The sequence below is a fragment of the Triturus cristatus genome, chromosome 6, assembly GCF_964204655.1.
Source record: "Triturus cristatus chromosome 6, aTriCri1.1, whole genome shotgun sequence".
Classification (NCBI taxonomy): Eukaryota; Metazoa; Chordata; class Amphibia; order Caudata; family Salamandridae; genus Triturus; species Triturus cristatus.
The window spans coordinates 791,960,691-791,974,138 of record NC_140589.1 but is presented as its reverse complement, the minus strand read 5'-3'; the positions used below and the strand labels follow the sequence as shown (position 1 = coordinate 791,974,138).

The following is a 13,448-nucleotide window of genomic DNA, read 5'->3' as shown; positions in this document are numbered from 1 at the left end:
ATTCCTAGGTCCTTTACAAATCGAACCTCCTCACTATACCTATTACCTACCCCTTGTCCTTCCCCAACCCCTAATTATCTACCCCACAATTCCCCGAACTCAACTGCCTGTCACTGCATCTAAAATCCTCCAACCTAAATTACCTTAAGTTCCTGTAACTGTAAACCTTTAGCTTCATGCCTTCTGTAGGTGAATACTTACTCCCAACCTCCCCTTGAACCTGCTTCACTCACCCCAACAGCAATAAAAACACTACCAAACATGAACACTTCTCTGCAAACACCCACTCAGAAGAACCCTACCGAGGATTCTTCTGCCCCCTCAAAGGCAAAATCCCCTTGATCCTTCTTGGGTAATAGCTCCTGACTACCTGTTACTCCGCACATTCTCAAAACCAGAACCGCAAGCACTCCAAAAACACTTGCACCTGCGCAGATATATCTCCATACTCTTTTCCTGACAAGTGAACCCCATCACCACAAAGAAACTGGGGCACCTTGTAACGCAACTCCTGGTGAACTATCCTGGCCACACCTTCCTTGCTGCAGAACTTCCTCACTTACCTGTTCAATTTTACTCCTCGCTTTGTCTATTGCTGTTCATCTGTCTGTTCCCCACCACTGCCGTGTGGGTATCAGTTCTATCCATAATATGTACGTTCCTGCCCACAAACTTTTTACCTCCCTCACATATGCTTTTATTGCTTTTATCAAAGCTAACCCTTTGCTCCTCACCAAGTTGTTCTCACCTAGATGGATTATTAAGGCATCTAGACACCGCCAGCATCCTGTCCAATCTCTGCAGTAAATCATTCCATAATATGCCCCCTTTGCCATGCTATTGTAGTCTAACATACTTATTATTAAAAGCCAGTTGATCTCCAGAACCCCTGCTCCCTGCATGTTTTTTCACCCACTTCAAAAAAGAATATCCTATGATCCATAAGTGAGATACTCCCAATTTGGGCCTGGAACAGAACATTCAACAAACAACAACAACAACAACAATTAGCAAAATAGCTTTTAATGCCTCCCCTCCTGTCTGTTGCACATATGTCTTGTAACAATCTGATGACCATCTCCCAATACACTGCATCTGGGCTTTAGATCAACCTTGCCTATTTGCCTCCATTGCTGCACCAATCCTAAACGAGTGTGTCCCGTATTCAGCTACTGGCAATCTCATGTGCACAAATGCCTTCCATAACACTGCCAAGAGCCGAAAAGTGGTCTCCCATGACCTGGCCTGGTGTCTGAAAACCTTTGTAAAGCCCATAATGCTGCCAGTCCAACATTTATAGCCCCAATATACTGACCAAAAAAGCTTCACTTGGTAAGCGCTTAACTGCACTTCGGTCCCTTTTGCCCTTTGATCCATCTTTTAACGATGTATATTAATCTCCACACTGTCGTCTTGCAACTGCACATCCGCCACACCAGCAGTTCGCTGTCCCTGCCCGTCAACAACTCCAACACTCGAAAGACGCACAAAAACATCCCGCACATTAGCAACAAAAACACATTTTCTTCTTTGTCATCATGATCAACAGCAGTCAGAACCCCCATCCTCTGTGCAAATCCGCCCACACCAGGGGTTTTCGCTTCCGCCCCCTATTTCCTCTCTCTCTCACCCTACCTTCTATTAGCTCTGTCTCCAATTCACCAGCTGATGGGGCATAACCCCACAGCAAGATTCCCATGAATACAATGCCAGCCAACTTACCCGCTATGGTAAACCTTCACCATTCTTTGTCAATCATGTTTATTCAAAGTACTACATCGTCAGTCCTCGGCCAAACATCCTTCTTAGTGTCCATCCTGTGTGCTCCCGACTCCAAAAACTTCAGCCACACCTCTCTATATACCCTTCTAGTGGACTGTGCCAAATGTAACATTCTTGCATGTCTACCCAACCACAGTTCTTCCAGAACTGGCATCTTTTCCTGGGACGCTTCCAAAGCAAGTCCATGGAACCTCTGCCGCTGCAAATGAGACAAAGCGTCCACAATGTCATTCTCCAGGCCCCATACATGCGTCACTCTGAACATAATGCTCTGTCTTAAGAATCCAAGCACAAACACCTTAATAACTTCAAAACCTGGATCCCTAGCTGACTGCCTGTTGACAATCTGTACCACTGCCATGTTCCCTATGTTAAAAAGCACTTTTACCTCTCGACAAGAACAAGGAAGCCTCTAACGGGAAAAATCCCAGCAAGACTATGCTTCTTCCTCCATTCATCCATTCCTCAAGCCATTGCTCCACACTCCAATGCCCCTGCCAGTATAGACTGTAGCCACCACCGCCTGCTGCTTATGAATATAGCTGAATACTCCACTCCGCTGTATCCCCCAGCCCTTATAGGTAAATGCCATTTAACTGATCCAAAAAGAAATGTCAAATGCTCAGATCCGCCATAACTCTTGCCCTAAACCGTAGCCAATGGTGTGGTAAAAACAACCCGGATAATGCCAACTCCAGCCTCCTACAAAAGCTCTGAGCAACTCCTACTACTCAGCAGGTGACATTCGAGTGTCCCAATAGCGCCTGCACCTTCTGCACTCTCTGTTTTTCCTTTGTCAGCACCGTGTCAATCAGTTGCACCATCACTCATTTCTTATCATCTGGCAGCTGTGTCTCTATGCGTTCTGTATCAGTACCTAATAAAGTCTTCCGAGTGTCAAGCCCTACCGTCTTTTACACTGCAAATGGCACATCCACATCTGCCATGACCTAATAAAACTAGTCAATATATGCTGGCAGTCCATGGAGCCTTTCGAGCCTACAAAAAATAAAAATCATCCAGGTAATGTCTCACTGAGCTGTGTCCCGTTGCAAATGTGAGCAGCCACAGCAAAAAGGAACCAACATTTTCAAACAGTGTGCATGAAATGGAATACCCTATATGGAAGAGGTGACCACTGACGCTCCGTCACTTGCAGGTGAAAAAATACCTCTTTTAATGTTCGCGGATGACACATTGATTATCTCGAAGACCCCGAGCGGCCTTCAGCGGGCCCTGATAATCTTCGAAGAGTTTTGTTTCGCTCGCGGTCTGGAAGTCAATGTGTCAAAAACGAATGTTTTGTCTTTTAACCCACACAGAGGTTTTAAAAGTATAATACTAATGAATAAGCACCCATTGGAACAAGTAAATGCATTTACCTACCTGTGGGTCAATATCCAAAGGGTCCTAAAATGGAAGCAGCAAATTGACCTGGCTACACTAAAGCATCGGCAATTGTCGGGAGTGTTACACCGGGAGTATAACACCTCACTGACCAAGCCAATTAGTCCAGTGCTCCAGGTATACAACATAAAGGTGGTTAACTCAGCACTTTATAAAGCAGAGCTATGGGGGTATGAGAACCTGTCTAAACTTACCATTGCTGAAAATAGGTTCCTGCGCAATATTACTAATCTCCCTCAAAGCACTCCAGTGTGTCCCCTACTCTATGATCTAGGTAGAAAGCCCCTGGCTGAGGTTGCTAAACTATGCCCTCTACTATACTGGCGCAGACTATGGACCACACCAGAATTGAAACACTACGCCGCAGGCTTCATGAATAGGGGCTGATACATTTCACAAAATCAAATGGGTAAGAGAAATTAGAGATGCCCTAATAAGCATAGGCATGAAGTCATTATGGGAAGAACCAGATAAAGCTTGCTTTCCCTCGAAAAAGATTCTGAAAGTAAAATACTGGGAGATGGTCATGCATAACATTAAGAATCAGTGACTCTTCATCACTCACAGGAATCTTTTTGGAAGCTAAGCTGATCCTGAGCCTATATCCGTATTGTGATATAATAACTAAGCCATACGGCAGAAAGTTATTTTTCCAGTTCAGGGTGGGCTCATTGCCCACTAGGGCCTTTACAGCTAGATGGGCCAAATCATGTGACGACAAGTGTCCTATTTGAAAGACCCATGTTGAATCGGTGGCACATATGCTGTTTGTTTGCCCAGCCTATGACGTTCCTCGTCGTATTTGGCTGGTGCCAATTTGTAAATCACTAGGCACCAGAAGGAGTGAAGTAGCTGGAAGAATTTTACATACTAGTACTTCAACTCCTATCGTCACAGCAGTAGCAACATTTCTAGGTTGGTCCTGGGCCATAAGGTCACACCTTTTATCCATTTGACATGTGTGTATTCTTGTACCATCACCAGGGGGACTCATAGCCACACCTTAGATCAACTGTAGTTAGTCCTTTAGTGCAGGCCCTAATTAGTCAGGATTAAAAGTGTAGCGCGTGTGTGACAGAGAATTTTTTATAGTGTGTGTTTTTAGCGGTATCTATTGATGCTCTGTAACATATTTTAGGGATTTTTAATATGCTATATTGTTCCAACTGCATTCCTTAAAAAGCTTTATAATCTAGCTCGAATTGTTTTATACATATATATATATTTTTGTGTTATGCTTTTATGACTAACTGTCGTGTACAGCCTATTTGAATTTGGAATACCCTATTGGTAAAGCCTTGTACACACACCATTTACCATCAAACTGTATTCCCAGCAATTCAAAATATGTGGGGCTCACAGGCAGGAGGCTGACTTTATGTCACTTGTCACCACATATGCCCAGTTTTCTAATGCATTTACTAAGTCTATGGCCGCATCTACAGAGAAATCTGAAAGTTATAATCATTTACTGACTGTCCTTCAAGCCAGGAAAGGTGTTGAATCAGCCTGAACGGTCCTGTTTCCTTTTTGGGACCATACTAGTTGGCGAAACTATCAGCCTGTCCAATGGCCAGTCATCAAATGGGCCTGCCATCCTGCCCTCACATACCTCTTTTTCCAACTTGTCTTTAACCACTTGGGGATGCTCCCTGACTGACTTAAGATTTTGCGCCCAACTTCTGTGTCATGGCCCTTTATAGCCCGTTCAAAACCATTAGGAAACCCTTCCCATAATAAACATGCATCCTCTGCAACTCCCTGCCACTGTAGACAGAAATTCAGCCCTTCCAATTTAACTAGTGTATTAGCCCTTCTGACCCTCTACCTCCCCCCTCTGTCTCTGAGGGTGCCCAGTGGCTCCTTGCACCCCTTGCAGCCCCCTAAAATCCCTAGCAAAGTATAAGTGGGTTCCTGGCTGTGCACTTTGAACATCCATGCCAGAATTTCCAGTAATCCCTGCCACAGAAACCTCTGTTGAAAGCCAAGCATGCTCCCACTTGCCTTGCCTGCCCCCTACCTGCTGTTCCCACACAACCCTGGGAAGGACACTCTTGAAATGGCCAATGCACTATGGGCAACCTACTAGCCGTAAAGACTCAGCCCCAAGACTTCTGACTCGAAACCACCCCTTCTCGTGCCCCTTTCTATAGATGCTCCAGGATCCTGACCACTGCAATGTGGGGGTCACTAACTGCCCCCAAAAATCCTGCCTGCTCCTCCCCTTTCAGCCAACCCTCTTGCAGAGCCTTCAGACCCACTCTACCCTCCCTGACGAAAGCTAATCCCTTGTCCACCCGCTCATACCACCTCAGGCTCTTTGTGCCATTTGCCTTGTGGTCCTCGGACCTTGCCTGCATGTGAGTGAACTGGCCACAAGGGGCCTTTCACTGTGTCTTACATGGCCCGCTTCCAGGCAACCCTGTCCCTACTGATTCACTCACTCTTGGCATTTTTGATTGAGGCGGTGAGCAGACCAACACTGCTGCCTCCATGCCTTCTGATGCTCAATGCACCGGCTGGGCCTGTCCACCACTGATGCCACCCACCGCTGCGCCGATGTGCAGCAAATCCTCAAGCCCAGCCTCCCCAAGGAGGCGTAGAGCTTCTTCAATTTGTTTGTACTCCATCCTTTTAAAATGCTCCTAACTCTAACTAAGTGCTCAAAATGCACAAAACCTTGATCTGGCCCTGTCTAGCTAGCAGCTACTGTGTCACAAATCACGAAATGGTGGTTGGTAGCCCTGTTCACCGCACCCTAACGACAGTCCATCAGGACTGTACCCTGCTGAAAATGTTGGATAGACATACCTCCCCTCTTGGCTGTAGCAGATAACACGCCTGTCTATCCCTGTTTTACGCCTATACCAGAAATAGTTATTGGGCTTATAATTCTTACTGAATTATTGTCAGTTTTGTTTTGCTCTATGAAATCACTGCCTTATTTAAGCACGTGTAAGTTGCATAGAATGACTGCCTCCCTTGTCTTTTTTTAATCTGACAGTGTACAGTCACACGTGGCCGTAGATATCGCCTTTAAGGGCTGCATGAGAGGGTTCCAGTTCCAAAAGAAGGACTTCAATTTATTAGAGGAGCCAGGCACGCTTGGAATTAGCTATGGCTGCCCGGAAGAGTCACTTGTAAGTAAAACTCAAGAGTAAACCACAAAAGTAATTTTTAAAACAAGTCTGCATGTAATTTTGTTTGACCGTTAGAGCATTGATTCTATTACCATGTTCAAAAGTATGCACAAAAATAAAGGAGTCCAAACATTCAAACAACTCCAGTTACTCTTAACATTTAGGTGTGTACATGAGATGCCCTATGAGAACAATTGAGACTAGATTCACAAATTCCCTTGCACTTGTGTGATTTAAAAGAAAAGGAGTCTGTGTTTTAGACTGCAAGTAATTCAAAAAGGTGACCTTTCTGTCAGAAACCCTCTTACTCATGCATAATGTATACCTCACAAAAATGTACTAATACATAGGAGTCTCACCCACAAACATACATTGCACAATCTCCTCGTTGACCTCTTCCCACCCTGGAAATAGAGTTTACTCCAGAAAAGGGCAGTAGTAAATACCTTTCAATATTGATAATGAGAACAAACACCTTCAAACACCATGGGTGTCCATGAGAAGGAGGTTTCTACACAAGGAAAATATGTTATTATATGACATTTGCCAGACTTTCACAACTTTATTAAGTGTTTTTAATGTGTCATTCACTCTGCCTCCCCTCTTACCTACAACTGTCTCTACCTAGGATTGGCACCATTCTCAGAAAATACCACCATTTTAATGTGTTTTGAGCATCTGGAAGGGCCATGAGATGATACTTAAACTACAGTTTGGTTAAAGTCCTTTGCATTAAGTTTTTATCACCATAATTCTGACTCTTTATATTTAAAAATAATTTTGGAATACATGTAATGCCATTTTACTTTGTATTTCTTGCTTTACGATCCTACTTTAATGTGTATGAAATACATGATTTTGATGATATTCTCTATTTTTTAAGTGACCTGCCATTATAATACTGGCCAGGCTGGTAACCACTAGTCCAGTGGGAGCCTAACCCACTGTCCTACAACGAGGAGGTTTCTGGCAGCTTTATCCTCCATTAGCTACACTATATCCGCTTTCCAAACCGTTTTCCTCATCTAAGGCGTTCATGCTCTAATACGCACCTTATCATCATACACTGCAACACTGTTTCATCATTTTCATGTCTTTTTAAATTGCAATTCTTTCAGCTAGGCCACAAAGTTGCTGAGTGCAAATACACACTCTAAAAATCCTTGAATCAGCATTTCATCTTATGTTGATTAAATACATTTTATCGATTTAGTTTATAATAACATTTATTATTATTCAGTTTATAGTGTTCTTTAGGGAAATAAGCAGTGATTATGATCATATTAAGACTCCTGTTTTTTTATATAAATAGCTTTCTTCATTCGGATGCAAATGCATCCAATAAAAGATACAGTCATACATTCATACAATAAAAGGAAAATACACCACATAATACGTAAAAAAGCATTTCATGCAGTTAAACATAAAATTTTAAAACAATGCAACTTGATAAAACTCTGGGGGACAAGGCTGTACATACCTCGCGCTAAGAGAACTTTACCAATGCAGGCCACACAAATTCAGTCAATTCTAGAGAGCCTAGATCTGTAAGCGGCCCGCAAAAAACATATCGCTGCACAAAGTGTAAAGGGGTTGGGTAACAACTGTAAGTGCAAGAGTACCACTTTAGCCTGCCTAAACTTCAGACTTTTAAACAAGGGCCGGAGAAAGCATTTTGTGGGAAATAAATTTCTTTTACACAATAGTGAAAAATGTTACCTGTCCTGAGGAGATCGAAGATCGCAGCCACAGGGACCTCTTTTTTTATGAGGGAAAAAAAACAGCTGGGGATGCTAAAAAATGATGAAGCTGGTTGAATCTGAATTTTGTGATTAAGAATCTATCATGAGCACTAGTTAGGGCCTAAAGGTATGGTTCAATACCCAGAACCAATTTTAACATTACATAGGCCCTCACTGAGGGTTTACTAAACTCAGTGTTTTCACAATTCCCAGTAAAAAAATTATGATGTAGGTCTTTTATGATTGTGACGTCCACGAAACTTAAAGTGTCATGTGCAAAGAAAATGTCTCGCCTGGAAAGACTCCTTTACGTATCGTATCTACGGAATATTATTGACATGTTCCAATGCCAGGCAATCTGATAGGATCATGCAGTGTAAACCCTTATGTTCCTTTGTCCATATCTTTGTCCAGCACACCAAAGGTTTGATTGCCACTTCATCCGCCAGGTAACCAACCCCTAGCTATTCATGCACAGACCAGGCTGGCGTGCCTTGGGGGACTCGCAGGATCCGGTGCAAGAACTTATTTTCCTTGTAACGTGTGTGGGGGCACATACCTCCAGATTTCAATGCCGTATAAAACTCTAGAAATGCCTTTAGACTGTTGATTTTTGCACTGTCTGCAAGGCTGAAACCTTTAACTCTTCTTTTTCCTTTTTCCCATTTTACAGATGTCCCGCAGAGTTTACTTCAATGGGGAGAGCTTCATCGCTACCAACCAAAAAATGACACCATTCGAAAGCTTTGAGGGAGGATTTAGCTTTCGAACACTGCAACCCAACGGCATCCTATTCTATCATGCTGATGGGGTGAGTAAACTGTGCCTTATCCTCATGCAGTGCCGCCTGCAACTAACTATTTAACTGCACAGAGCCAACTTGAAGATATTTTTAAGCAAGCACAACAAAATGTCAATATCTGGCACGCTGGTTGGGCAATGATAGTCTGCCCTGTCTCCTGTTACTCAAGAGGTGATTAGATTTGTAGCATCTATGAGACAGCACCTGCTTGGTTGGGTTGGATTCGACTTCTCCATGCAGATGGGCCAAAAATATTTTGAACTGTTTCAGAGTAGGACTGAGGTGATGTTTCTGGGGGATGAGTGATTGTTGACGTGATAGAGTGGGGTAGTCATCCTTTTGAGTGTTAATGGCACTTGGCAATCAGCTGTCACCAAATGGCGCAGCCTACGAGTGTTGTTCAACTCCAGCCGCTGACTTTTACAGCTACCACATAGTTGAGATTTTGTTAATCACAAATGGCCGGTAGTACTTTAGTTGTCTATGCCCTACATTGTGAATCACCTATAAAAAACCCTTTTGATGTTCTTCCACATTACTGATAAAGCACTGTCAGAAGCTGTAGAATGGACTGTCTGAACGATTTGGTGAACTACTAACTTTATGTTATTCATAGTAACTTCTTGGCAATATTGATTGAGTTAGGGAAATTCATTATGGCCCAAGAATCAATAGACTTCTTTGGGTCCAAGTAGGTAATGTCTGAGGTTCCCATTAGTACCCACAACAATAGACGTCTATGGACCATGCAGCCCTCCACATTCCTTTCTCTTGCATCCAGGGGCTTAAAATGTGACTACTCTGCATTGTCCTGCCCATTGGCTGATGCGTTGTAGTCTTCCAGAGGACCAGAGTTTGATTTTCTAAGCAGGACTAGCTGTTTCAGCTTGGCTTTTTCTATTTTTCCTAAGTGTTTAAGCATATTTCATTTACTGATACCTTTGTGTACTAGTGCCTATTTAAGTCTAGGCAGAGTGTAGACTGAAGAGAGGACCAAGGAGACAATCAGATTTAACAGTGGGGGCCGACGTAGAGCATAGTGGCAGCGATGAGAAGCTATGCAGACTACATGAAGGTGTCTGCAGCATAAAAAAGAAGAGAGGTGAGGACTATAATTGCCAAAACAAGGCAGTGAATTAATTTTTCTAAGGTTGTGTGGAAATAATGAGCAGCATCTGAGTAGTGCATTGAGATAGACACCTCCAGGCTGGGTACAAAATATGAGTACTTCAGTAATTTGAACCTCGGCAGGAGAGTCAAGCACAAAGAAGCAACAAGGTCCATGAAAGAGACATGCCCCATAACTCGAAGCGCTGACCAGAAGCCGGTGAATGTGGTACTTCACAGTGCAGGTAAAAAGAATTTGCATAGTCTTCTCTAGTGGTAAGAATTCTGAGTCAAAAAATATTGTCTGAGATGGAGACAATTATTTCCATATTGTCAGCATAAGAAATATTATTGAAACCAAAAGACTGGGCTCGGTTACCCAGCAGGGCTAAGTAAACATTAAAGAATGTAAGACTCAGTGATGAGCCATGAGAAATACGAAAATTAAGCTCAAATGGAGAAGATTTATGATGAGGGTGCACGACAGACTGAAAGTGCTTAGAGAGGAACGAAACCATTTGAAATCTAGGCCGCCAAAGCTGAAGATCCTGTGAGGCAGAATAAAGAGAGATGCCACATTGAAGGCTCCACAGAAGTCAAATAACACTAACCTCAGACAGCTAATCTGGTCTAAAATGGCTTTAATGTGCCCTGAGGCTGGTAGCAGAGTTGATTCAGTTCTGCAACAGAGCCTAAAAAAGGATTTAATTTCATTTAGAAGGGAACTGGCTTCTATGGATTCTGAAAGCTGGGAATTAGAAGTGTTTACAAGAATTTTGGTGGCAGCAGGAAGAGGAGAAATAGACTGCCAGTTTTGCCAACACAACAGGGTTGGCTGATGGTTTCTTAAGCAAAGAGACAACCTGAGCTTGATTCCAAGACTCTGAAGCTTGATCTGTAGTTCGAGAAATATTAAACAGCTGACACAGAGAGCAGGGATTTCACATGAGAGAAAATTTCTCTAGGGGGCAGTACTAGCATGTTGAATTTTGTTGGCAGCCCAAGTCTTCCGAATGAGCTGTTGATGGCTTTTGAGGGCCATTCTGCAGGGGCATAGCTGGACGTACTGCTACCTGGGGCGGCCCCTAAGTTTGCAGCGCGGGTGCATGTAAGAGCGGGGGGCGTTTGACAGACAACTTGTTCTCGGGGTGGGGGGATTGTGGTAGTCGACAGATACGACTCCCTCTGCCCCCAAAAACAGTGCCCCTCCCCAGCTATGCCACTGCCAATCTGCAATCGTTTTTGTAGTGTTGAGTCATAATTAAGTTACCACTTACTTGCATGAGTTTTACAGCAGTGTTTGGGGGTATTTGTAGCATCATAAAATGAAGGCCCGTGCAACCTGTTTTGAGATGTCCTACTAATTTTTAGTGGGACAATTTTATCAAGGACAGATGTGGGTCAATGTTTAAAACTGTTGGCATAGTCAGAAACATTTCAGCTGAGAGTCAGTGGAAGAGGGTTAAGAGCCTTCCCTATGTTCATCAAGTTGAACTTAGTCTAGGCTCAAAATAATTTAGGATCCCAAATTTGAGGCTGTGGGCTCAATAATGGAAAGTTGAAATGGGACTGCAGAATGGCCAGACCATTGAAGAGTGATAGAAGAAAGGAGTGGCTGGATTGTACAAAATTTGGTCCAAGGTCTGGTTTGCAAAATGGTTCAGGACACCAACAAACTAGGAATAAACTGAGAAAGATTAAGAGAAGGCGAAGTATCCATGAAAGTGATGGTCTATGGGTTAGATGTTTTATCAACATAAGTGTTGAAATCTCCTAAAATGGAGATGTGGGCATTTTGAACAATGAAAGGGATTAATGTTTTAGCAAGCAAATTAATAAAAGTGGCAGGATAATTTGGGGGCGGTATATGATGGCACCTGGGAAACAGTAGGTTGGGCAAATTTTAAGAGTAAAGATCACAACTTCAGCATCAGATAGGCTGAAGTAAACGAGTACTGAGCATCCAAAATTTGAGCGATAGATAATTGCTAGTCGATTTTCAATACAACGGTGGCAGTCCAAACTAATAATAGCGTAGCTGTTGGGAACAGCAAGAGCACTATCTAGTGTTGATGACTCGCTGAGGCATATTTCAGTGAGGAACAAGATGTTGGCTTTAGAGGCTGAGATATGTCAAATGCCAAAGCTGGGAGAATATGCACATGCACACTGAGTAGATGAGAAGCAGCATCTTTATTATAGGACACCATGGTTAAAGGGGTGTAGCCAACAGAACCATTTGAGCACATCGCGCCCCGGCCAACATGCTGCCAAAGTGAAACAACATTTGAAGGAAAAATTAAATACAGAATGGAGAACAGCAACTCCTACCTGTAAGTCATACTGAACTTGGTTCCGCACTGGATTCAAAGGATTCACCTCAAAAGCATTAGTGTCAAGTAGCTTTACCACTATTTCTATTTTTCAAATAAACAATTGTTGTCCTGGACAATCAAATGAATGTTATCTAAGTAGATACTCAAATGCTCACTTCTTTCTCAAAGTCATTTAACAGCAAGAGGCAGAACCTACATGAAGCACTATGATGCCAAAGATAGATTGAATGTGCAAAAGTGAATCTTTATTTTTTTCCACCACTGTGCAACTGCAAGACATGTTGGTGCTCTCAAAAGGATACTACCTTACAAATATGTGTTCTTTAAATCCAAGCATACAAACTTTGTGAAATTGGATTGTTGGTTGAGCGTGGTGTGAATCTAAATTGGTGTGAAATTTTTCCCATGTTGTGTCTTCATATTATTACTGTTTGTGTGCCGGAAATACCTTACACATTGCCGCTAAGTTAAGTCTGACTGCTCTTGTGCCAAGCTACCAGAGGGTAAGCCCAGGTTGATGTAATTGCTTTTTGCGGTTCACCCTGAAAGGGATTGTGGTTGTTGCTTGAGGAGGGCTAATACAAACCTCAACCTAAAACCCCAATTTCCTACATTCATAAATATCTTAATCTCTCAAAATGGTTTTCGTTCAGAATATTGTGAGCAGAAAATTGTCATACAAAAATATTATGGCATAAATATTGACTACTAAAATATCATGAATGTAAGTATATAAAGGTACGGATAAGTGTACTACAATTGAATCCACGCATATGTACCTTGACAATGCACATAATTTGAAGGCATATGGCGGCAGAGCTAAGAGTAGTTAATCCATACTTACCTATTCATATATCCTTTTCACGGTGTTTTGTAGCCAATATTTAGGACATGATAGTTTTTTTATCACAATATTTTTTCTTTTGAAAGTGTCATACAATCTTCCGAGTGTTGACCTAAGGTCTCTAATGCCCAACAAATGTACCATCGCAACATCACAACAAACCACCACATTCACCGCTGCGTCCTCCTCCAATGGAACTCCTGAAGGGACAGAGCACAACAACTGTGAGCCACAGAGAGGTGTGTGAAGATATGGCATGCACCGTCTCTCACCCAAGCTCACGTCTAC

At 42.7% G+C, this 13,448-nt stretch overlaps 1 protein-coding gene across 1 annotated transcript in view; it reads left to right on the top strand.

Annotated features, from left to right (window-relative positions):
• Positions 1-13,448, top strand: part of LAMA4 (laminin subunit alpha 4) — a 466,993-nt gene that overhangs the window by 398,273 nt on the left and 55,272 nt on the right. Inside the window, exons 28-29 of the mRNA XM_085611379.1 lie at positions 6,194-6,329; positions 8,745-8,882. Of these exons, the coding sequence (XP_085467505.1) occupies positions 6,194-6,329; positions 8,745-8,882 (274 nt within the window). The remainder of the gene's footprint in view (positions 1-6,193; positions 6,330-8,744; positions 8,883-13,448) is intronic.